General features: G+C 42.1%; 1 protein-coding gene across 2 annotated transcripts; it reads right to left on the bottom strand.

Annotated features, from left to right (window-relative positions):
• Positions 1-5363: 5363 nt before the first annotated feature.
• LOC129841264 (zinc finger and SCAN domain-containing protein 21-like) lies at positions 5364-24851 on the bottom strand. 2 transcript variants are annotated; one of them, XM_055909457.1, is made up of 5 exons: positions 15728-16205; positions 13819-13949; positions 13472-13621; positions 9992-10103; positions 5364-9790 (listed from the first exon to the last, which is right to left on the bottom strand). In XM_055909457.1, exons 1-5 carry the CDS (start codon positions 15981-15983, stop codon positions 9042-9044), a joined length of 1398 nt encoding a protein of 465 aa, XP_055765432.1. In that variant the 5' UTR covers positions 15984-16205; the 3' UTR covers positions 5364-9041. The 2 variants fall into 2 exon arrangements, with proteins under 2 accessions (XP_055765432.1, XP_055765434.1); XM_055909459.1 differs by lacking the exon at positions 15728-16205 and adding an exon at positions 24734-24851 and having other exon boundaries at positions 8487-9790.
• Between the last annotated feature and the right edge of the window lie 321 nt (positions 24852-25172).

Here is a 25172-nt window from a genome sequence, read left to right as displayed (position 1 = left end):
GGCTTGTACTTCTTGGGTCCACCAACCGTTCCTCAATCTTCTTCTGATGACTACAAGCATAGATTATGAATCTTCAAAACCTACACCATAGGATGGATGTGTTTAGGAACGGGGGACGAAATTCGAAAGGGACGTGTTTCCAATTCCCAGCAAATAGACCCTAGAAATGTTATTCCAACATCTTAATATTGGAACTTTGCCTACTACTGTCTATAAGCTATCATGACATGTGGGTTTTTTCTTGGGGACAAGGTATCGGAACGCTTTTGAATGGTCTACAAAGCATGCCCCCAGGTCAAAGTTGGCTTTTTGCAGACCTGGATAATATTGTTACTCCACGAACATAGTATGTTATCACAACTCTATTAAAAGGACATTCTATACAAGGTGTCACTTCAGTCCTTCTATTTGATGGGAACTAGCCCCTACCCCCTACACACCTCAAATTAGCTCTTTCATGCCAACAAAAGGTAACATCAAAAATGGCTCTCTAAAAATGGCTCTTCTCAGAATTGAACTCTCAAACTCTGGTTTGGGGAGCAAACACCATAACCACTACTCTACCAGACAGACAGACTCCTTTTACTTTTTCACATGCAGAGACTCCTTTTTATTTTTCACATGCTTTAACCTAACAACCTTATTCTAAAATTGATTACGTTAATATTTTCCCTCAATATACACACAATACCCTATGATGACAAAGTGAATATCAGGTTTACCCATTTTAGCAAATTAATTACAAATAAAAAACAGAAATACCTTATTTACATAATGATTCTTCCCCTTTGCAATGAGTCTCAAATTGAGCTCAGGTGCATCCTGTTTCCATTGATCATCCTAGAGCTGTTTCTACAACTTCATTGGAGTCCACCTGTGGTAAATTCAATTGATTGGACATGATTTGGAAAGGCACACACCTGTCTATATAAGGTCCCACAGTTGACAGTGCATGCCAGAGCAAAAACCAAGCCAAATAAAATAAAATTTTATTTGTCACATGCCCCGAATACAACAGCTGTGGACCTTACCGTGAAGGTCTTACTTACAAGCCCTTAACCAACAATGCAGGTCAAGAAATAGAGTTAAGAAAGGTTTTAATAAACTAAAGTCACATTTTTTTATTAAATCCATAAGTAACACAAGACAATTACATAACAATAACGAGGCTATATATACATGGGGTACCGGTACCGAGTCAATGTGCGGGGGTACAGGTTAGTTGAGGTCATTTGTAAAGTGACTTTGCGTTTATAATTAACAGTGAGTAGCAGCAGTGTAAAAACACTGGGGGGGTGGGGGCTCTTTGACTATTTTTTGGCCCTTCCTGTGACAACGCTTAGTATATAGGTCCTTGATGTCAGGAAGCTTTGCCCCAGTAATGTACTGGGCCGTACGCACTACCCTCTGTAGCGCCTTATGGCCAGATGCCCAGCAGTTGCCGTACCAGGCGGTTATACAACCTCTCAGGATGCTCTCGATGGTGCAGCTGTAGAACTTTTTGAGGATCTGGGGATCCATGCTAAATATTGTCAGTCTCCTGAGGGGGAAAGGTTTTGTTGTGCCCTCTTCACAACTGTGTTGGTGTGTTTCGACCATGATAGTTTGTTGGTGATGTGGACACCAAGGAACTTGGAACTCTCGACTCGCTCCACTTCAGCCCCGTCAATGTTAATGGGGGCCTGTTCGGCCCTCCTTTTCCTAAAGTCCACGATCAGCCCCTTTGTCTTGCTCACATTGAGGGAGAGGTTGTTGTCATCAGGCCAGGAAGTCCTGAGGCATGGTTCCAGGGATCAGGTCCACTGGGAGGGGAGGGTAAGGGAGAGAGAGAGAGAATTACAGGGTGCATGAGACAGGAGAAATACTCCAGACATAACAGATTGACCCTAGCCTCTGACACAAACTTTTGCAGCATAAATACTGGAGGCTGAGATACGAGGGGTAGGGAGACACTGTGGCCATGTCCTATGATTCCCCCGGACAGGGCCTATGATGTAGTGGACCCTACCAGAAAACATTTAGTTACTTGTTGCATTTATTATGCTTTAAGTCTTACATATACACAAGAACAACACATTTCTAAATTTTGGTGAAAGTTGGCCATTAGCTAACCACAACTTTCCTGTCAAAGACATTCATGAACTACAACTTGTTTATTGTTTACTCCATGTGTAACTCTGTGTTGTTGTCTGTTCACACTGCTATGCTTTATCTTGGCCAGGTCGCAGTTGCAAATGAGAACTTGTTCTCAACTAGCCTACCTGGTTAAATAAAGGTGAAATAAAAAAAATAAAAAAATGAACTACAACTTGACGATCTGACAGTGTGGGGTAGAGAAATTCCAACTAACGGGTGAAAAATTCACCAGGTTCTTTCTGTGTATATGCAGAACAGTATACAAATACACTAATCATAAATCCAGTCTCTGGTTATTGGTGATACTTTCCATTCTGCACTATTGTGACCTTTGACCCCTTGCAAAGGGCCTTAAATTTCCACATTCTGGATGACATCCTGCTGAACTTTCATTGTTTGATCTAGCGTGTGAAAAAAAATGTCCCTCTCACTTGTCCCATGTGGGCTGACCTACGGTGCAGTTAGATGGAAAGGTGCTACTTGATGTAGACATGACATGTGATTTGGGATGAGGGAAAATGTCAATCACTGACAATTGAAATTGCTAATTTATTCTGCACATTGCTATATTTGTTCATGTAGACATTGAATATGTTTCATATGTGGGTGATACATTTAATTTGTAGTCTTTCTTAATTTGTCCTTTTGAAATATATTTATCATCATTTGGTGGGATGTGTGTAAGAAATCACTTATGATGATCAAATATTTCAATTTAGTGTAATGACATCAAACACTCACTTCTCCTGAAGGGCGTACATAATATGATTCACTATTCACCATAAATGTAAAAGCATTAGATTGGCTTATGCATGGCCCAAAAGGAGTTTCCACCATATTTCCTGTTCATGCAGAGAATTGAAAGGGGGCACTTTGGAAGAACTGAGGTGTTTAATACAAATTACTGAGCAACTCCTTCCTCCCTCCTTGAAGTAATCACTGCGTAGACAGGAATGGGCAGGTGAAACTAAGGGCTCCACTACATGGCATTAACCTGTCTAGTCATTTCTAATCAGTGATTACTCCTTAGGAGGACAAAAGGAGGGATATATGTAAAGATTGAGCGAGCCACTACTGTCAGCTACACAACCCAATCCTGTTATTTGCATATAATATACTTTTGACCTCTCACCTGTATATTGTCTGTAACCATTCCACAGATATCTTGTACAGTGGAAACACTTGAGCCTCTGCCTCGTCCACATCAGCAATAACTCATCACTCCTACTCCAGATAAATTCATTAGCATGAAGTTTGATACCCATATGACCCCATTCAACCCCAGGGGCCAAGTGTTAACATTCCATCTAACCTGGGGCCTTACATATCAACTGTCTCAGAGTAGGAGTGTTCCTCTCGGATCAGTTTTGCAGTTTACAACAAGAATAAGATTATAGACACATCCTAGATCAACAATTACTGTGAGATGATTTGTGGATGAAGTCCCAGGTCCCCCTCTGTCCATGTTATGTTGTTCATTTGGATCTTAACATGGCTTTTGGGGGCCCTAACCAATATTTGGTCTGGGGGCTGCCCACCTCGCTGGCAAAATGTTGTAGTGCCCTCCCCCCTCTTGACGGTGGAGAGAAATTGAAATTGTTGAATTATTTACATTTCAATTGTGGCCATTTTGCCATTGTGCAGGGAAAGGTTTAGCAATTTTGAATACATTTCATGCAATTAGACTCATTTTGCCACGGAGCAGAGAAAAGGTGGAGTATTACAGTTAATTTGCTGAAATTCTACACATTTTGCCAAGATTTATGCAATGTTAACCATGTCTGAGTGAGAGTGACTAACACAATCATTGGGGGCCTCCTGGAGGTCAGGGCCCTTGGGCACATGCCCCTGCGTGCCCAATCGGTATCGGGCCATTAATATAAGAAGTTTAGATAACTGGCTAGACTAACTTACCAATCTACATTTTTGTAGCTGACATGGCTAATTGTGACTCGGTGACTGGCAATATTTGTTCTGATATTTACTATATACATTTTTAGGATTGTGTGTTTTGTATTGTTAGGTATTACTGCATTGTTGGAGCTAGAAACCAACGTTTTGCTGCCCGTACGATAACATATGTGTATGTGACAAACTTTTATTTGCTAACCAACTGCTGATGCACAACCAAATCTCTAAATTTCACCTTGTGTATTTTACTATTGTAGCACAACAGTAAGTGACCGCTGTTAAAAAATAAATAATAATGATAATAATGGTCGGTGGCCTCCTAGCTACTGCTTATGTGGATTATGCCTGCAGCCCACTGTGGTTATGCGTCATAGCGCAATTCCATCCTCACTGGAAGTAATCATTGCTTAGACATGATTGGGCAAGTCATGTATTTAGAAATGATCATTGATTACAGGGGGGATATGGTTAAAAAAAAATACTATTGTAATTCACTTTCAATCCATGTTCTTTACATTCAATGTCAAATTCTGTACTGATTATTTCCATTTAAAAAGAAGTAACTGATGTAGAATGTAACAGGTCTCAATTTAATTCTGAATGGACCCCAATCTAGCTTGGAAAACTATTTGAAGCACTAAGGAACATTTCTCCATATAACATTCCATATAGTTAGCCTGTAACTGTCTGGAAAACTTGTCCTATGTGTCATCTCCATACTTATCAGAATGCCAAAAAGAAAGAGGGCCCCAACTTTTGATGACATTGCTTCAGTTGTTAAAAGGCTAGGCCTCTCACCAGATGAAGTTAGAGCAGCGTGCTACCATCAGGAAAATTATTATTTTCTATTACATTTACTTTTGATACTGAAATATATTTAAAACCAAATACTTTCTTTTACTCAAGTAGTATTTTACTGGGTGACTTTCACTTTTGAGTAATTTTCTATCAAGGCATCTTTACTTTGACTGAAGTATGAGAATTACATACTTTCTCCACCACTGCTGATGAACTTCACCAACGCCTTCGAGCCGAGATCAGCTCCAACTACATCGATTCGCCCAAGGTCAATAATAAAAAATAAAAAAGATTCGACGCCCACCTCAATATGTTTGTCCTCTGTAGTTGTGTGACTTACTTTGGTTTGCTGAAATCGATACCCTTTCAATAAATGTTAATCAAATACAACCACTGACTGTTTGCTCATTGCTGTTGCTCTTATATGGCAACTAGTGGTTGTGTTCATTAGAAAACTTCCTTCACTGTGGAGTGGTGTTTAGTCCGCTAATAAACTCAGCAAAAAAAGAAATGTACTCTCACTGTCAACTGCATTTATTTTCAGCAAACTTAACATGTGTAAATATTTGTATGAACATAACAAGATTCAACAACTGAGACATAAACTGAACAAGTTCCACAGACATGTGACTAACAGAAATTGAATAACCTGTCCCTGAACAAAGGGGGCGGGGTCAAAATCAAATGTAACAGTCAGTATCTGGTGTGGCCACCAGCTGCATTAAGTACTGCAGTGCATCTCCTCCTCATGGACTGCACCAGATTTGCCAGTTCTTGCTGTGAGATGTTACCCCACTCTTCCAAGGCACCTGCAAGTTCCTGGACATTTCTGGTGGGAATGGCCCTAGCCCTCACCCTCTGATCCAACAGGTCCCAGATGTGCTCAATGTGATTGAGATCTGGGCTCTTCGCTGACCATGGCAGAACACCGACATTCCTGTCTTGCAGGAAATAACGCACAGAACGAGCAGTATGGCTGGTGGCATTGTCATGCTGGAGGGTCATGTCAGGATGAGCCTGCAGGAAGGGTACCACATGAGGGAGGAGGATGTATTCCCTGTAACGCACAGCGCTGAGATTGCCTGCAATGACAACAAGCTCAGTCCGATGATGTTGTGACACACCGCCCCAGACCATGACGGACCCTCCACCTCCAAAACGATCCCGCTCCAGAGTACAGGCCTCAGTGTAATGCTCATTCTTTTGACGATAAACGTGAATCCAACCATCACCCCTGGTGAGACAAAACTGCTACTCGTCAGTGAAGAGCACTTTTTGCCAGTCCTGTCTGGTCCAGCGATGGTCGGTTTGTGCCCATAGGCAGCGTTGTTGCGATTTATGTCTGGTGAGGACCTGCCTTACAACAGGCCTACAAGCCCTCAGTCCAGCCCCTCTGAGCCTATTGCGGACAGTCTGAGCACTGATGGAGGGATTGTGCATTCCTGGTGTAACTCAGACAGTTGTTGTTGCCATCCTGTACCTGTCCTGCAGGTGTGATGTTCGGATGTACCGATCCTGTGCAGGTGTTGTTACACGTGGTCTGCCACTGCAAGAACGATCAGCTCTCCGTCCTGTCTCCCTGTAGCGCTGACTTAGGCGTCTCACAGTACAAACATTGCAATTTATTTTCCTGGCCACATCTGCAGTACTCATGCCTCCTTGCAGCATGCCTAAGGCACGTTCACTCAGATGAGCAGGGGCCCTGGGCATCTTTCTTTTGGTGTTTTTCAGAGTCAGTAGAAAGGCCTCTTTAGTGTCCTAAGTTTTCATAACTGTGACCTTAATTGCCTACCGTCTAAGCTGTTAGTGTCTTAACGACTGTTCCACAGGTGCAAGTTCATTAATTGTTTGATTCATCGAACAAGCATGGGAAACAGTGTTTAAACCCTTTACAATGAAGTTATTTGGATTTTTACATATTATCTTTGAAAGATAGGGTCCTGAAAAGGGGATGTTTTTTTGCTGGGTTTATATCCCAGCTTTTCATAGATCGGGAGATACTCAATTAAACAACAGTAATACGGATAAAATTTGCTCGGTTTTCCCCATCCACCATACTGGTCAAGCGACGTACATGAACTACTCCTGGAATTTTCAGCCTGAGATATTAATGTTGGGATGCCAGAGATGATACTTTTACCGTTGCCCTGTTCTGAAAATCAAAGCTGTCCACTTCATTAGTAGATAAGGAGCGTGCATTATGGCTCGCGAAATTTCGCTCATTAGATATACCAGTCCTGCTTATTGACTGCATCCACTTTTCCCAGCACCTCCTTCACCATCCTGACTTCAAAAGGGTTTCTCAAATTAAAATCCTCATCCCAAAAACTTACTCCAAAAAGAATCGATTTATCAGACTGATTTACTACAACAATTTTAGCACTTTTCGTTTCATTAGACTTCACTGTTGTCCACTCATCCTTCTCACTACTATGCTCGACGCACTTTCAGCTTTAAACAGCACTTGCGCTTCTGCCGTCCCACCGACGGCTTTCTTCAAGAATCTTGTTGGTTGGGGTCATAGCGCAAAGGTTGTGTTTAAAAAAAAATAATAGTAAAAAAAAGTATGCTCACTGTTCTTTGAAAAAGGTACTGTACTGCTTATTACATTACACATCAAACCTATTCATCAGTATCAAGCTCAGAGTAGACTTGTTTAGAAATGTTAGCAAGAATAGAGTAGAAAATAATAAAATTACTGTATCTTGTGGCGAAATCCTGCACGGAGCCTTCATGGTGCGCGGCCACTTTAAGAGCGCATGAGCAGTAAGGAAGGAGGAGATAAAAGAGAGCTTGTTCAGCTCTTTGGGGAGGAGCTCTTGGGTGGCCCGACAGTTTTGATTGTGTGTGCTATGCTGCAGAAGTTTTTTTGTTTGTCTTCAGCGTATGCAGTTATACAGTATTTAAATCAATCCTCGGTGTGAGCGCTCGACGACGTGGTTGTTCTCATTTGGGACCGCGACGGTTATGGATCGCAATGGATTAGTAGCAACATTGTTGCGAAGCGTTAAACTACAACCCAACACACCATCGGACAGTCAGACCGTACACCTGCACCCTAAAGACCACAACTAAGACCTCTCTTGTTCCCTTTCTCTCTTCCCCCTATGTTCCAATGCTTTACTCTGCAACAGACTCTATTTTCCTAAATGCATTGAAGTTCGGTATTGTGTGCTGTGTTATAGGCTAGGTACCTCATGGTGAATGCTCATCCTGCCCCTGTTTGTATTTGTGGGGTAACCATGCACTGAGACTGAATCCCTGACTGGAGTCTCTGTCTCTCTGATGACCACCAGGACTGAGGTTGTTCAGTCCACCTGTCCACTGGTTGTGTTCTTTGTGGTGGTGTTGAAGTCTCTGTCACTTACGGTTGGGTCCTTGTTCCGACTGTGGAACGAAGAGGGAAGGCTTTGTCCGGGGTCAGGGATTGTGGCCAGCCACTTCAGTGGTACAGTCTCTCCCGCCAGCAACACTAAATATCAGCAGGTCCTCACGGATTGCAGACTGTAAAACACATTGAACAGAAAAGCATAAAGGTTTATATAAGAAACTCTTTGCTGTACACACAAACATGACACTATAAAATGTTAACCACAGTCAAGCCCATCTCTAATAGTGTGATTCAAGTACCCAACAATATGGAGCCATTAGAGTTTATTGTAAAAAAAAAAAATCCAAAAGTGTTAATTTAAGAATTAAGTATGTTTTGGTCTGACTGAGCTAAGGAATACTCAGTCCCTGCAATGACCAAAAGATAACCAAGTCAGTCAGCACAGAGTCAATTTTGTATCTCATTTCAATGTACGTGAAGTTCAGTACTATTATTGTAAAAAAACGATATGTGAAAAGTAGAAAAGTGAGAAAAGTGAACACTACCTTTTCTGAAAAATCTGGAACCCTCGCTTTGATAAAATACATTTTAGATTACTTTGGAAAAGGTTCAACATTACACACAGCTTCACTACTTCATGTCAAGTCAACGTAAGGCCCAATCATTTCCTCATCACAAAACATCATCAAAACAGGACAATATTGTTAGTCTAAAATCAGTGAAACATTTTTACAGACACCATCATCTACTCTACCTCATCATACCATCATACTTCTTCTTTCCTCAGTTCACCTCATACAGTTCCCCATTACATCCAAAACCAACAGAATTAACTACAAACTAACTAGTACTACATTACATGTCACTATACATGGGTCGTGTGCAATTTCTGTTGGTGTATCCTGAGATATCTCCTCTCTGAGAACCTCTTCCCACAGTGCGTACAGGCAAATGGCCTCTCTCCCGTGTGGATCTTCAGGTGCACCTTCAAATGGTGCTGGTGGGAGAACCTCTTCTCACACTGGGGACAGCTGTAGGGTTTCTCCCCTGTGTGGACTCTCTGGTGCCTGTTCAGGCTGGATGATTGTGAAAAACTGGCCCGGCACAGTTGGCACCCGAATGGTTTCTCCCCTGTGTGCATCCTCTGGTGGATCTCCATCTGTTTGCGGAAACTGAAGGCTTTCCCACAGAACGAACATGGGAAGTGCTTCTCTTTGCCTCCAGAGCTACTGATAGCATTGCTACTACTGTCATTTGTCAATGGGCTTGTGTACCCATTTAGTGTTGAGGCACTGGCATTGTCTGAGGTCTGGTTTAACATTAGGACAGTGTGAAGAGGATGAAGACCAGGGAGTGTCTGAGTTATTGCAGGGTCCATGTTCCAGTTGATAGATCCTATAGAAGGCAGGCTGAAGGCAGCACCTGTTAGGGGGTTAACGGTGTTGTTCCCCAGCCCAGAGTTGAGGACGCTGCCCCATCCATTGACCTCCACTATGTCACCTCTGGTCCTGGCCTGCTCAGTGATGTTGTCCCCTGGGCCCTTGGCTGCACCCGTCTGGGTCTGGGAATCCAAGATGGCCACCCAGTCTCCTCTGTTAGCCTCCTGCCAACCACCTGCAGGAAGAGGTTAGAAAATATACTTTCCGAAAAAAAAAATTGTCATCAAATTCATACATTATAATGTGTGGTTTTGTATGTAAACATTCATTGTGTTGGTTTCATTGTATGAAGGAAGGGAAAAAAAATAGCCAGGCACATCACTATTCCCATTAAAGACCTATTACTGTATGTAGGCTATATGTATTTCTCCCTTACCTTGCTCCCCCATCTTTAGTCCACTCAGCAGATCAATGCTCTCTGGTCCGTCTTCTATTGTCTCCTCTTTGACTAGCAGCAGATCAGGCTTCTCATCCTCCATGTCTACTGACTGTAAGAGATACAGAGTGAGAGGATGTTGGATCAAGAAATCTGATATGAGCACCCTGCTATGGAATATATTTTGATTGGGTAATGAGGGATTGCTATGAGTGCTATGCAAAGTTGATTTGATTACTTGACGTGCTGAGAATAGAGACAATTTACTCCTACTCTTATGGGTAAAAATAAAAGCTATGCAAGAAGCCTCTTTAGTCAAAAGAGTCCCACCTAGTCAACAAATATATTTAAGAGACCTCATGAGCTGTCCTAACCAGTTCAGAGTTACCAGCAGGTGTCTTGGTAATAGAAAAACGCAGCGAGTCAGTGGTTCCTGTGCCACATGCAATTGTTTTCGAGTTGGTAGAAGAATGTGTTGATATTGCTATATGATCTTAGCCTGATTGTTTTCCACATACCTTATGTCAGGGATGGGCAACTCCAGTCCTCGGAGGCCGGAGTGGTGTCAGACTGTTTCCTCATCCCTAGCAAACACAGCTGATTAAACTAATTGCATTCTAAACTGAAGATCATGATTAGTTGATTATTGGAGTCAGGTGTGTTAGCTGGGGCAAAAGTATGACACCAATCAGGCCCCCGAGGAGATGCACATCCCTGCCTTATATGAACTTGTCCTTTCCCTTTGTGTGATTATTCTGATGAAGGTCATTGAGCCTGCAGGAATTGGCCGAGACGTGAATCTTCTAACTTTGCTTAAATAAAACAATGAATGTTTAAATGGTGAGCTAGTGTTTCCCCTTTTCCATTTCAATATATGATCAATCCATAAATAATCTCGACCTACATGAAACAGTAGGTATATCTCTCGCACTTGTTTCACATGAGGCATATTTCACATAAAGTTCCCAAATACTTAACCACTAGGCTAACGAATAACAGGGTTGGGGGGTCAATTCAATTTCAGTCAATTCAGAAAATAAACAATTCCAAATCCAAATTTTTCTCATTGAAAAGCAGTGACAAGAATTGGAATTTCAGTGTACTTCCTGAATAGACCCCAACCCTGAAAAACATTTTTCATTTAATTACCTACTGTACATGTTATTTTAAGGAATTCCTTTGGAGTGCAACATGTTTAAAAAAAAGCCTAAATTGGGCATGCCTATAGATTTGGCAATTGAAGGCATTTAGAGCTTATGTTAACTTTGATTGTGTTCGATGAAAATGATAAACCTTTAAAACATTGTATGCAACATTATCAGCAGCAGGTGACTTGATGCCTAGGCTACTGTGCCAAAGCGATTTAGAGTTGTTAAACGAGAGTGACGAGTGTGTTGACATAACGGTAATATTGTAGAAATTCCACTTTTAACAACCATCAAAATTAGTTTAAAAAAATAAGTTAGGCTATGCATGCAAACATATTGGGCCTAAGTATTGTTGTCCATTAATTTATTTAAAAGGAGTGATTCTGCAGGTGGTGATCACAGACCACTTCTCAGTTCCTATGCTTCCTGGCTGATGTTTTGGTCACTTTTGAATGCTGGTGGTGCTCTCACTCTAGTGGTAGCATGAGACGGAGTCTACAATGGTCTCACAAGGGATCCTCAGACCCCTTGTGAGACCATATGCTGACACATGCACATTTGTGGCCTGCTGGAGGTCATTTTGCAGGGCGCTGGCAGTGCACCTCCTTGCACAAAGGCGGAGGTAGCGGTCCTGCTGCTGGGTTGTTGCCCTCCTACGGCCTCCTCCACGTCTCCTGATGTACTGTTCTGTCTCCTGGTAGCGCCTCCATGCTCTGGACACTACGCTGACAGACACAGCAAACCTTCTTGCCACAGCTCGCATTGATGTGCCATCCTGGATGAACTGCACTACCTGAGCCACTTGTGTTGGTTGTAGACTCCGTCTCATGCTACCACTAGAGTGAGAGCACCGCCAGCATTCAAAAGTGACCAAAACATCAGCCAGGAAGCATAGGAACTGAGAAGTGGTCTGTGGTCACCACCTGCAGAATCACTCCTTTTTTGAGGGTGTCTTGCTAATTGCCTATAATTTCCACCTTTTGTCTATTCCATTTGCACAACAGCATGTGAAATGTATTGTCAATCAGTGTTGCTTCCTAAGTGGACAGTTTGATTTCACAGAAGTGTGATTGACTTAGAGTTACATTGTGTTGTTTAAGTGTTTCCTTTATTTTTTTGAGCAGTGTATATCACACAATGTCTGGATGCAATATTCTACACAGGAATATTCAACATTGTTATTCTTAATCTCATTATTCAAAATGCATCCGTGGATGTTTTCTGCTGACAACAACGAAAATGAATCTTTGTCTTTAATGCGAGGATTGATCTAAACATCAGAAGCTATTGAGTGAAATGGTTACTTTCCACTTTATAGAGTAAAATGGTTGTTCTACTGGTGTCCTGAGGTAGCTCCTCTCTGAGAATCTCTTCCATCAGTGAGTACAGGCAAACAGCCTCTATACCATGTGGACCTTCAGGTGCATCTTCAGCTGTTCCTGGCGGGAGAACCTCTTCTCACACTGGGGGCAGCTGTAGGATTTCTCCCCTGTGTGGACCATCTGGTGCCTCTTCAGGTGACCAGCCTGGGCAAAGCACATGTGGCACTGGGTACAGCTGTAGGATTTCTCCCCTGTGTGGACCCTCTGATGGATCTCCACTTTCTGGGGGCTGCTGAAGCCTTTGTTACAGAACATGCAGAGGAACCGTTTCTCTTTACTATTGCCTGATGTTGCTCCCCCTCCCCAAGCCTTGGCTCTTTGGTCGTTTGAGTTCAATACCTGGTCAAAAACGACGTAGCCAAGTGATTTGGAAGGTGCCATCGTCGTGGACACTGGGCCGCGATCCCTGAACTCGTGTAAAGGGGAGTGGGTGACAGTATTTGTATTTGTCTCTAAGCTTTCTCTGTAATGTAAGAAATCTCTGCCCTGTGAGTATCCGTCTCCTAGGTGACTATCTGCATTCCATGTGGAAGGAGCATCGCCCTCCACTTTCACAGTCACCTCATCTACCACTATAACCTCCCCTTTCTTATCTAGGCACCCTTCAGAGTATACACTACTACTGTACCGGTTCCAGTCCCCTCTAGACAGATTAACCTGTGCCTCTAAACCCAAGGATATGTTGCCAGGGTCCATCTCTGTAGTGTAAGAACAAGACGGATCATCACCACCAGTGTCTAACGTGTCACCATCTCCACAGGAATTAACCATCATCTGGCTCTGGTGAAATACCGGTAAGTAGTCTGAGTCGGAGCAGGAGGACAGCCCGGTGTCCCAAGCCCCAGTCTGTCTGGGTCTGATCTGTGGTCAGTTGCTGTGTGTAAGAGCCTGTGTGTTACAGTTAAAGTGTGTGTCTCTGACTTGAGGATGGCGTTCAGTGTTCCACTGACCTCCGTGATGCTTCGTCGAGCGACGGTGGTGGGGTCCTCCGTGGCTACAGGGGGTGCTCCAGTCACTCCAGTCTGGATGTCTCTGCTGTGTTGTGCGTCCTCTACTTCAGTCCTACCCTGCTTGACACCAGGACCTGCAGCCTCTGCAGACTGCCACATAAAGAGCGGAGGTTATTACCGATACATGACTGGAATTGGATAATGTCATAGTGAAGTCTCACAAGCTCCCCTACGGCAGATAAATAAGGATGTACATGTAAGCAAGTAAATAGCTGAGGGGAGCCTTTCTGAAATTAACTGGCCACATTTGATGAACTGTAATTTTGATGTAATACTTTTACACTAACCTCTATCATGATAGCATGCTGGGTTGAGGTTCCACTCCCCTCACCAAAACTGATTGGTTGGTCATCTCTCAATGTATTGTGTCCCGCTGGATTCACAAAGCTCCTGTAGCCTCCAGTAAAATGTCCTTCACCTGAGAGAGTGATTGAGGGAAAAGAGGTGGTTAGGTTAGGTACTGTCAATGCTGAACGCTATATTGACAGTTTTGACACTGTCTAGAATTGTCCAGGATGACTTCTTGATATACGATTTATAGATTGATTATGTTCCTTGCATAATTTTTTCAATTAGTAAATAATAGGAAATTCAGTAAATCAAGAATCTGGTTAGAATATGATAGTGTCTTTGTGCAAGTTAGCTAAGTAATCAGGGGAATTATTGCATACTATCCAAAAACTGACCAAGCCCAATCATGGCCGGATTAATGCAAGGCCTTACCGAGGATGAAGCCCCTGGGCCCAGACCCGTGAAGGACCAACAGACAGCAAAAAATATATATACAGTATATATATATATATATTTTTTTTTCATGTTTTACTGCAACTGCCAACTACAGGAGGACTCAGAAGCCCACTCTCAATGAGTGTAGAGAGCCTGCTGCTTTGCTAACTATCAGATAGAGGGAGTAGATGAGGTGGGGAGGCCACGTGGGTAACTGGGGGGGGGGGGGGGCTCTGCCTTGATTGGGTAACTAATTCATAAAATAAACTGCATAATAAATAAATAAATGTGACTGGCCAATTGTGTGAGTCGGGGACTGGGCCCAAGAGGCAAATGTATTTATTTTTCATCCAACCACAGGAGCCCACTCTCAATTTTCAAAATACAACAAGAGAGCATAATTTACCTATAGAACACAGGTGTCAAACTCATTCCACGGGGGCCGAGTGTCTGCGGGTTTTCGCTCCTCCCTTGTACTTGATTGATGAATTAACATCACTAATTAGTTAGGAACTCCCCACACCTGGTTGTCTAGGGCTTTATTGAAAGGAAAAACCAAAAACCTGCAGACACTAGGCCCTCCGTGGAATGAGTTTGACACCCCTGCTATAGAGGCTCAATAGTTTCTAAAAAATAACGGTGGATAAAATTTGATCACAAGCACATACAGGTAAACTGCCAAAACTAAGGAAACACCAACCTAAAGTGTCTTAAAAAGGGTGTTGGGCCACCACAGCTTCAGTGCACCTTGGCATAGATTCAACAAGTGGATTTAAACAATTCATGACTTGAATGGGAACTGCCATCTATGGATTATATTTCTATGGTTGGTTGTGGCTGTCCTTTGGCCTTTTGCTAATTTCAAAATACAATCGCGGGGGGAAAAAACATGGAAAGCAAACACCTACCACTGTAGAACCAATATAAACTTTTTTTCCCTCAACTCCCATTTTTCGTGAACAGCAGCACTGTTTTTCAAAGTAGATCATCTTGAGATATGCTATTGCCAAGAGGAGCGCATCGGCCATTACTGTGAGTAGTAGCCTATGGCTTCATCATTAGGTGAGCCTGGGCAATTTTTGGGGTTTGAATTCAAGACCAGATTTATCTCAGTTTGTCAGTGTTGCAACTCATTTCGGTCATTTGTGTGATATTAAAAACAATTTAGCGAATGTATTCTTTCATGTAAAATGAGGTAGAATTGCATGATATGAGTATTTTATTACCCATGTGTGGAAATGCCAAAAACGCCTTTGCTCACGTTGCAAATGATATTACTTTATTATAGTGGGGCTTTTCCTTCAAAAGAAAATGTAACACGTGTCGTATTGCATCTTGGTGCACGGAATTGTTTACAAAAAAAATATGGGTTGCCGAAGGGTGGAGTGACTATAACTATAAAATATATATTTTTTAATCATTCTAAATCTGGCCCTGAGACCAATTCTAGGTACCATGTGCAAATTGTACCTCTTGGCATTACTGCTCTGTATCGGTCGAGGATCTTGACCCTATTGGTTTTCTCTGCGCGCTCCCGTGCCACCTTCAGTTCCAGTAGCTGTAGTTTCCTCCGTAATCCCCGGTTTTCTTTCTGGCTTTGAGTTATTTCCAAACGAAACACTGCATAGTCGTCGTCTACGAGTTTACAGATATCTGCCACAGCTGCATTCGCTAGCATCTCCATGATGGAGGCTATTTGAGTGTGAAAAACCATACAGTTAGCCATTGTTAGCCAACGTTAGCAGCTAACTAGCGTTACCTAGATAACATCTATCAACCAAATCCAGTCTCCAACGCGAATTAAACAGTACCATGTATGTGATGCTGTGCAGTTAAATTAGTCATATGTTGAGTTCCAGGGTGTTAATACGCGTCTAAATAACAATATAAACGCTAACGTGGAACTTGTTCTCAGTCACTGCTCACTCCCGTTTACTTCTTTGTGTGAATTTCCGGAAGATTAGACAGCGTCGCGTATTGCCGCCCTTCGCAGGTCGGAGAGCGGATTACACATTGGTGACAAGAAAAGAGAAACATCCAGCACAGAATTGTATTTGTGGAAAACCAGACTGTTCAAGGCAGGCCTGGTTGTAGATATATATTAGTAGCGTCTTGGATAATTTGAGCATTTTAGCTAGCCCTTTTCTTAACCTAACTCTCCTAACCTGCTATGAAAAGTAATTTAGTCACCCGTAGACCTGCCCTGAAAGCAGTGTGAGTATTGTTGTGGAAATATTGAATCAAATATTTCTCAGATACCAGAACTTCAAATAGACTTTATTACAAAGTAACAGAAGCCAAGCAATTCCATGGAACAGATTTTTCTTGATACATACCTCAGGCTTTATAGGTTTCCACATTCAGACAACACACATGGTCACGCCCCTCTATGTAGATGATTAACACCCCTTGGCCTCTCGCCACCATTATCTTTTTGTCCCAATTCTTGCTTGTTAACGCCCACATCTGCTAAAATGGTGGCGGTGCTAGTGTTAATACAAAAAAGAATACAGTTATTGCATATATACTTTCCTAATATAAGTGCTTTTCTAATAATACTTGATTAGTACAAACAGGTTCTTATTACAGATACATGGCTTTTGGTGCCTATATTAATTAAGGTACACATTTTCTGCTTAAGTTCTGTTTTTACATGTCTAGTGATTAACTCCATGTTGACCCAGTCTGTACACTCCCATGATTTCTGCTTACGTTCTGTTTTTACATGTCCAATGGTTAACTCTTTGTTTATCCAGCTCTGTCCATTCACCTGAGCTCAGCCTTTATTCTGCTTACACATGTCTATTCATTAACTCTGTTTTCTGGGAGAACAGTCTAGAGACTGGAAAATCAACCATAGTCATGAATTTTCACCTACAGTATCCACTAATGCTGCAGATTATGCACGTTGATGCCACGTGGTCTGCGAATTTCAAAGTGCGTGCGCTTGCATCTCCGGTGGTATTTTTGCATCTCAAATGGTATGTGTGCATGCAACCTGTAGACTTTCCTGAAATCATCATGTCGGAGGACCCAGTGAGGAAGAGGGTGGATGGCAAGAAGAATCGAAGCAGAAAGAATGGCGTGAGGTGCAGCAAACCCGAACCGACTGCAACATACAAGCAGAGTACTTTATCCTTTGGGTCAAGTACAGGAGAGAAAAATGCATGTTATGCGTCTGAAGACCCTGAGTAGTCGACAAAAAGATAACTTGAAATTGATCCTGACAAAAGTGAGGAGAAATAACCTGGGTCGTCAGGTGAAGGCTTCCAAGCCTCACCCCAATGATCAGGGAAATGCCATAGATTACACTGGCCCAGTGGGAGTACGATTCGTGGAGAAAGTGGATCCATGCCTTTTGGCCGATTCGTTTGTGGTATCAGGCTGGTTGAAGAAGGAGTTGGTTTCTGTCAATTCGGTCAAAGTTTCCAGATTTGTTTTTGTGTGTCTGCTGTTTAGAGGGAGAGGGCGATGCATGTTTCGAGAGTCGGGATGAAAGAGGTGTTTGAGTTTATTTTTATAGGGATAGTGCACAGTAATGTACGTTTCAGTAAAAGTGCCGGTTTGAACTATACAGTCATCTCTGGCTCCCCTCACCGCTCTCTAATTTTCGACCGCAGTCCCTGGGCAGGTTATTAAAAACAGTTACCATAACAATACAGACAATCAATAAGCAGTGAGCACACGCAGAGCAACATAGGACAAGCAAGACGTAGCTTGCAGACAGAGCAACAAGACAAAATCCATAAAAGCAACAAAGTGTTTCCACACCTCACAAGCTACAGACAACATGGAAAGCGGCAATAAACAACTAGGGATTTTGTTCACAAGTCTGATTGGCCTTTAGCCATGTCTTCATGTTTCTTGTGAAAGTGTGACAGGTGGTGCAGTTGTGTGTGTCTGATGGCAGTGTATTCCAAACATGGGAAGCTCTCACAGAGAAAGCAGATTGACTAAAGGTGCTATTCCTTAAGGGAACTATACAGTCACCTCTCATGGCAGACCTTGTGGGTCTGCTGCCATATGTTTGAGTTTTCTGTTTAACAACAGAAAGTGGAGGGGGTACTGAGTGGGTACTGAGTGGAGGGGGAGTCAGGAAGGAGAGTGGTGGAGTGTTGCTTTAGTCTCCGGAGCACAGCACCATTGAAAGGAGTGATAACTGTGGTGGGGTTGAGTGTTAAGGTGGATCAACTGAAGTCGGGGATCCCTGTTGTCTGTGATGCACGCCGTTTGGTGGTGCGCAGACCCGGTGGTGAGCGCGGGACTGAGGAGACCCTGTCTGTTGTTCAGAGTTTTGATTCTGTGTGTTTTCCGGATAAAGTCATGCTAGGGTATATAAGTTATCCCATGAGAGAATTTGTTGCGAACCCAGTACCGTGTTTCACGTGTCAAGTTTATGGTCATGTTGCAGCAGTATGTAGTGGGGCGATTCCGAGGTGTGCAGGAGGGGATGGGACAAAAGAGTGTGTAGTTTAATTGGAAAAATTAGTGTGTGTCAATTGTGGGGGTGGCCATGTTGCTGGGGATCATAAATATCCTGTGCGAGTGAGACAAGTTGAGGTTGCCAGGGTGACAGCAGTGCAGAAAGTGTCATTCTGAGGAAGTGAGGAAAGTAAAGGATGTTGGGCTAAGGGTGAGGGAGCCTGAGAGGATCCCTGTGAGTAGTAGGCCAGTAGAGTGACCCAAGCTATGTGTGCTTTAGTAAGGTTGGCTTCTTGGCGTTTTTTGCTATGGTCATTAATTAACCTGTCTGACTCTGGCGTTCCGCCAGCGGAACTCCTCCCACATTCCACTGAAAAGGCAGAGTGCGAAATTCAAAATATATTTTTTAGAAATATTTAACTTTCACACATTAACAAGTCCAATACAGCAAATGAAAGGTACACATCTTGTGAATCCAGCCAACATGTCCGATTTTTTAAATGTTTTACAGCGAAAACAGCACGTATATTTATGTTATCTCACCACCAAATACAAAAAAGGACAGACATTTTTCACAGCACAGGTAGCATGCACAAAGCCAACCTAACTAACCAAGAACCAACCAAACTAACCAACAAACAACTTCATCAGATGACAGTCTTATAACATGTTATTCAATAAATCTATGTTTTGTTCGAAAAATGTGCATATTTCAGGTATAAATCATAGTTTACATTGCAGCTACAATCACAAATTGCACCGAAAGCAGACAGAATAATTACAGACACCAACGCCAAATACCTAAATACTCATCATAAAACATTTCTGAAAAATACATAGTGTACAGCAAATGAAAGACAGGCATCTTGTGATTCCAGCCAATATTTCCGATTTATTAAGTGTTTTACAGCGAAAACACAATATAGCGTTATATTAGCTTACCACAATAGCCAGAAACACAAGCCATTTCCCAGCAGTAAAAGTTAGCGATCGTGACACACCAGCAAAAGATATATAATTTTTGACTAACCTTGATAAGGTTCATCAGATGACAGTCCTATAACATCAGGTTATACATACACTTATGTTTTGTTCGAAAATGTGCATATTTAGAGCTGAAATCAGTGGTTATACATTGTGCTAACGTAGCTATTTTGTTCCACAACGTCCAGATTTTTTTCTGACACACATATTCTGACCAAATAGCTATTCATAAACATAGCTAAAAAATACATGTTGTATAGGAAATGATAGATACACTAGTTCTTAATGCAATCGCCGTGTTAGAATTATAAAAATAACTTCATTACCACATAAGGCTTACGTTATGTCGACCGAGTGCCCAAAAGCTGGGCGCAAAACTAATAGTACACAGTTCGACAGATATGAAATAACATCATAAAATGGGTCCTACTTTTGCTGATCTTCCATCAGAATGTTGTACAAGGTGTCCTTTGTCAAGAACAATCGTTGTTTGGATTTAGAAATTCCATTTTCCCTCTTGAATTAGCAAGCGCACTAGCCAAGTGGCGCGAAGCTCTCCTTTCTGAACAAAGGCACACAACGCAACACGCCTAACGTCCCGAATAAATTTCAAAAATCTAATAAAACTATATTGAAAAAACATACTTTACGAGGATATTGTCACATGTATCAAATAAAATCAGCTGGAGATAGTAGTCGCCTATAACGACAGCTATTCAGAAGGCAAATCCAGGTCCAACTTCGCGCCTTCCTGAAAACAGGAAATGGGTGACACGTCATTCCAAGAGGACGTATTCCATCTCAGACCAAGATAAACACTCCATTTCTTCTCTCACTGCATCTTGACATCCAGGGGAAGGTGTATGACGTGCATGTATACTAATAGGTATCATGCCCATTTATAGGCAGGACCCAGAAGAGAGCATCGATTTCAGATTTTCCACTTCCTGGTCAGGAAGTTTGTGCCAAATGAGTTCTGTTTTACTCATAGATATAATTCAAACGGTTCTAGAAACTAGAGAGTGTTTTCTATCCAATAGTAATAATAATATGCATATTGTACAAGCAAGAAGTGAGTACGAGGCCGTTTAAATTGGGCACGTTTTTCCCCCAAAGTGAAAACAGCGCACTCTGTCCTCATCAGGTTAATTGTACCGCACAGATGGAAATGAAATCCCAGAAGATTAAATTGGTAGTAGCAGCAGCAGAGATGTTTTTGGGTATCAGAGATTTAAGTGCATAAAAACTACAGTGGGTTTTGAGAGATGGATTTCCAGCCTCCCAGGCCGACGGCCTGGTGTAGGATCTATTGGGGCCAAAGTAGTGGGAAGGGGTGCTGGGGTGTGTTGGGGATAGTGGTATATATACAGAACCAGTCAAAAATTTGGACACACCTACTCATTTAAGTTTTTATTTTATTTTTACCATTTTCTACATTGTAGAATAATAGTGAAGAGATCAAAACTATGAAATAACACACAGAATCATTTGGTAACCAAAAAAGTGTGGAACAAATACTACTACTATTTTATATTTGAGATTCTTCAAAGTAACCACCCTTTGCCTCGATGACAGCATTGCATACTCTTGGCATTCTCTCAACAAGCTTCATGAGGAATGCTTTTCCAACAGTCTTGAAGGAGTTCCCATGCATGCTGAGCACTGCTTTTCCTTCACTCGGAGGTCCAACTCATCCCAAACATGGGCAATAGATATGCATGGGAACAGAGAGGTCTCAAGAACAGGGCCACTTCCTGGTTGGATTTTCCTCAGGTTTTAGCCTGCAATATCAGTTCTGTTTAACTCACAGACAAAATGTTTACAGTTTTGGAAACTTCAGAGTGTTTTCTATCCTAATCTGACTATTATATGCATATTCTAGTTTCGGGGGCTGAGAAATAGGCAGTTTTAAATGGGGTATGCCTTTTTAGCCAAAAGCGAAAACTGCGCCCCCTAGTCTTAACCTATAAAAAAAATCCCTAATCCTTGCCGATGACAAGCCTAACCATAACACGATGCAGCCACCACCATGCTTGAACAGTGGTTCTCAGTGATGTGTAATGTTGGATTGTCCCCAAACATAACACTTTGTATTCAGGACATTAAGTTAATTTCTTTGCCACATTGTTTGCCTTGTTGCAAACAGGATGCATGTTTTGTAATATTTTTATTCTGTTCAGGTTTCCTTCTTTTCAACTTGTCATTTAGGTTAGTATTGTGGAGTAATTTACAATGTTGTTGATCCATCCTCAGTTCTCTCATATCACAACCATTAAACTCTGTAACTGTTTTAAAATCCCCATCAGCCTCATGGTGAAATCCCTGAGCAGTTTCCTTCCTCTCTGACGCCTGTATCTTTGTAGTGACTGGGATTTATACACCATCCAAAGCCTAATTCAAAACTTTACCATGCTCAAAGGGATGTTGAGTCATTTTTTATTTATTTGTACACATCTACCAATCGTTACCGTTCTTTGCGAGGTATTGAAAAATCTCCTTGGTCTTTTGTGGTTCAATCTGTGCTGAAATTCACTACTTGATTGAGAAATCTTACAGATAATTGTATGTTTGGGGTACAGAGATGGGGTAGTCCTTGAAAAATCATGTTAACCATTATTATTGAACATGGAATGAGTCCATGCAACTTATGTGATCTGTTAAACAGTTTTATTCCTGAACTTATTTAGGCTTGCCCTAACTAAGGGGTTGAATACTTATTGACTCAATCACTTTTTATAGCTACTGTTTACAGGCCTCCTGGGCCGTATACATCATTCCTCACTGAGTTTCCTGAATTCCTATTGGGCCTTGTAGTCATGGCAGATAATATTCTAATTTTTGGTGACTTTAATATTCACATGGAATAGTCCACAGACCCACTCCAAAAGGCTTTCAGAGCCATCATCGACTCAGTTAGGTTTGTCCAACATGTCTCCGGACCTACTCACTGCCACAGTCACTCTGGACCTAGTTTGTCCTGTGGAATAAATATTGTGGATCTTAATGTTTTTCCTTATAATCATGGACTATCAGACCACCATTTTATTACATTTGCAATCGCAGCATATAATCTGTTCAAACCCCAACCAAGGACCATTAAAAGTCATACTTTAACTTCTCGGACAACCCAAAGATTCCTTGATGCCCTTCCAGACTCTCTCCACCTACCCAAGGACGTCAGAGTACAAAAACCGGTTAACCACCTAACCAAGGAACTAAATGTAACCTTGCGTAATACTATAGATGCAGTCGCACCCCTAAAAACAAAAAACATTTGTTGAAAGAAACTAGCTCCCTGGTATAGAGAAAATACCTGAGCCCTGAAGCAAACTTCCAGAAAATTTGAACAGAAATGGTGCTACACCAAACTGAAAGTCTTCTGACTCGTGTAACAGGGTTATAATTGGATGGCTTTCACTTCAGTGGTGATAAATTCATGAACTTCATTGACGAAAAGATCATGATCATTAGAAATCAAACTACGGACTCATCTTTAAATCTGCGTATTTCTCCAAAGCTCAGTTGTCCTGAGTCTGCACAACACTGCCAGGACCTAGGATCAAGGGAGACACTCAAGTTTGTTTAATACTATATCTCTTGACACATTGATGAAAATAGCCATGGCCTCTAAACCTTCAAAATGCATACTGGACCATATTCCAACTAAACTACTGAAAGAGCTGCTTCCTGTGCTTGGCCCTCCTATGTTGAACATAATAAACGTCTCCCAATCCACCGGGTGTGTACCAAACTCATTAAAGTGTCAGTAATCTGGCCTCTCTTGAGAAAGTTTATATTTTCTGGGTCAAGGTTTGGCTATCGGCCTATATTGAATCTCCCATTCCTCTCAAAAAAAATCGAAAAAGCTGTTGCGCAGCAACTCTTTGCCTTTCTGAAGACAAACAATACGAAACACTTCAGTCTGGTTTTAGACAACATCATAACACTGAGACTGCACTCGTGACGTTGGTAAATTACCTTTTAATGGCGTCAGACCAAGGCTCTGCATCTGCCCTCGTGTTCCTAGACCTTAGTGCTGCTTTTGATACCATCGATCACCACATTCTTTATGGAAACCCAAATTGGTCTACACGGACAAGTTCTGGCCTGGTTTATATCTTATCTGTCGGAAAGATATTAGTTTGTCTCTGTGAATGGTTTGTCCTCGGGAAAATCAAATGTAAATTTCGGTGTTCCTCAAGGTTCCGGTTTTGGACCACTATTGTTTTCACTATATATTTTACCTCTTGGTGATGTCATTTGGAAACATAATGCTAACTTTCACTGCTATGCGGACAATACACAGCTGTACATTTCGATGAAACATGGTGAAGCCACAAAATTGCCCTCCCTGGAAGCCTGTGTTTCAGACATAAAGAAGTTGATGGCGGCACATTTTTTACTTTTAAACTCGGACAAAACAGAGATGATAGTTCTGGGTCCCAAGAAACAAAGAGATCTTCTGTTGGATCTGACAATTAATCTTGATGGTTGTACAGTCATCTCAAATAAAACTGAAGGACCTCGGCGTTACTCTGGACCCTGATCTCTCTTTTGATAAACATATCAAGACTGTTTCAAGGACGTCTTTTTTCCATCTACGTAACATTGCAAAAATCCAAAACTTTCTGTCCAAAAATGATGCAGAAAAATGTAGCCATGCTTTTGTCACTTCTAGATTAGACTACTGCAATGCTCTACTTTCCGGCTACCCAGATAAAAAACTTCAGTTAGTGCTAAACATGGCTGCTAGAATCTTGACTAAAACCCCCAAATTTGTCTTCCTGTTAAAGCTAGGGCTGATTTCAAGGTTTTACTGCTAATCTACAAAGCATTAAATGGGCTTGCTCCTACCAATCTTTCCAATTTGGTCCTGCCGTACATACCTACACGTACGCTACGGTCACAAGACGCAGGCCTCCTTATTTCCCTAGAATTTCTAAGCAAACAGCTGGATCTAGGATCAGGTCCCCACCTGTCTATATAGAGGTATTCATTATGATCTACTCTAGACACTGTGGATAAGGGCCTTGACCAAATACCATTCAGACAGTAGTTCAGTGGACTCACCTCAGTGAGACTGTGTGTGGTCCTGTGCTGCTCAGCTGGCTTCTCTGTTAGTTCAGGAGGAGGTGTAGTCTGGTTGTCCTCCATGACCTTGGTCCCTCAGGGTTCCCCAGACCCTCCCCACACCCCTCCTCCTTCACCACAGCACCTCCAGACCCTCCTCCTTCACCAAAAGTACCTCTGGACCCTCCTCCTGGAAGAGATAGGTGATACAGATTACACAGACATACACTCCCTCAGGTACGTACACATCAGAGGCGGCTGGTGGCACCTGAATTGAGGAGGCTATAGTAATGGCTGCAATGGAGTAAATGGAATGGAATCAAACACATGGGTGTGGTTGATACCATTCCATTGACTTCATTCCAGCCATTATGAGCCGTCCTCTCACCAGCCTCCTGTGTTACACACGCACACACAGATAAAACACTTTCAACATTTA

The sequence above is a fragment of the Salvelinus fontinalis genome, chromosome 42 (genome assembly GCF_029448725.1).
Source record: "Salvelinus fontinalis isolate EN_2023a chromosome 42, ASM2944872v1, whole genome shotgun sequence".
NCBI lineage: Eukaryota > Metazoa > Chordata > Actinopteri > Salmoniformes > Salmonidae > Salvelinus > Salvelinus fontinalis.
Note: the sequence above shows the minus strand (reverse complement) of the source record. Positions and strands in the feature narration are given on the sequence as shown.

What these genes read in the sequence shown, in the direction of transcription:
- LOC129841264 (XM_055909457.1), bottom strand. Translation starts at nt 15,983, where the DNA reads ATGGCTAACTGTATGGTTTTTCACACTCAAATAGCCTCCATCATGGAG. An exon ending in CAGAGCAGTAATGCCAAGAG is followed by an intron (nt 13,950 to 15,727) that starts GTACAATTTGCA and finishes TCACTCTCTCAG; the next exon opens with GTGAAGGACATTTTACTGGA. An exon ending in ACTAAAGATGGGGGAGCAAG is followed by an intron (nt 9,791 to 9,991) that starts GTAAGGGAGAAA and finishes CTCTTCCTGCAG; the next exon opens with GTGGTTGGCAGGAGGCTAAC.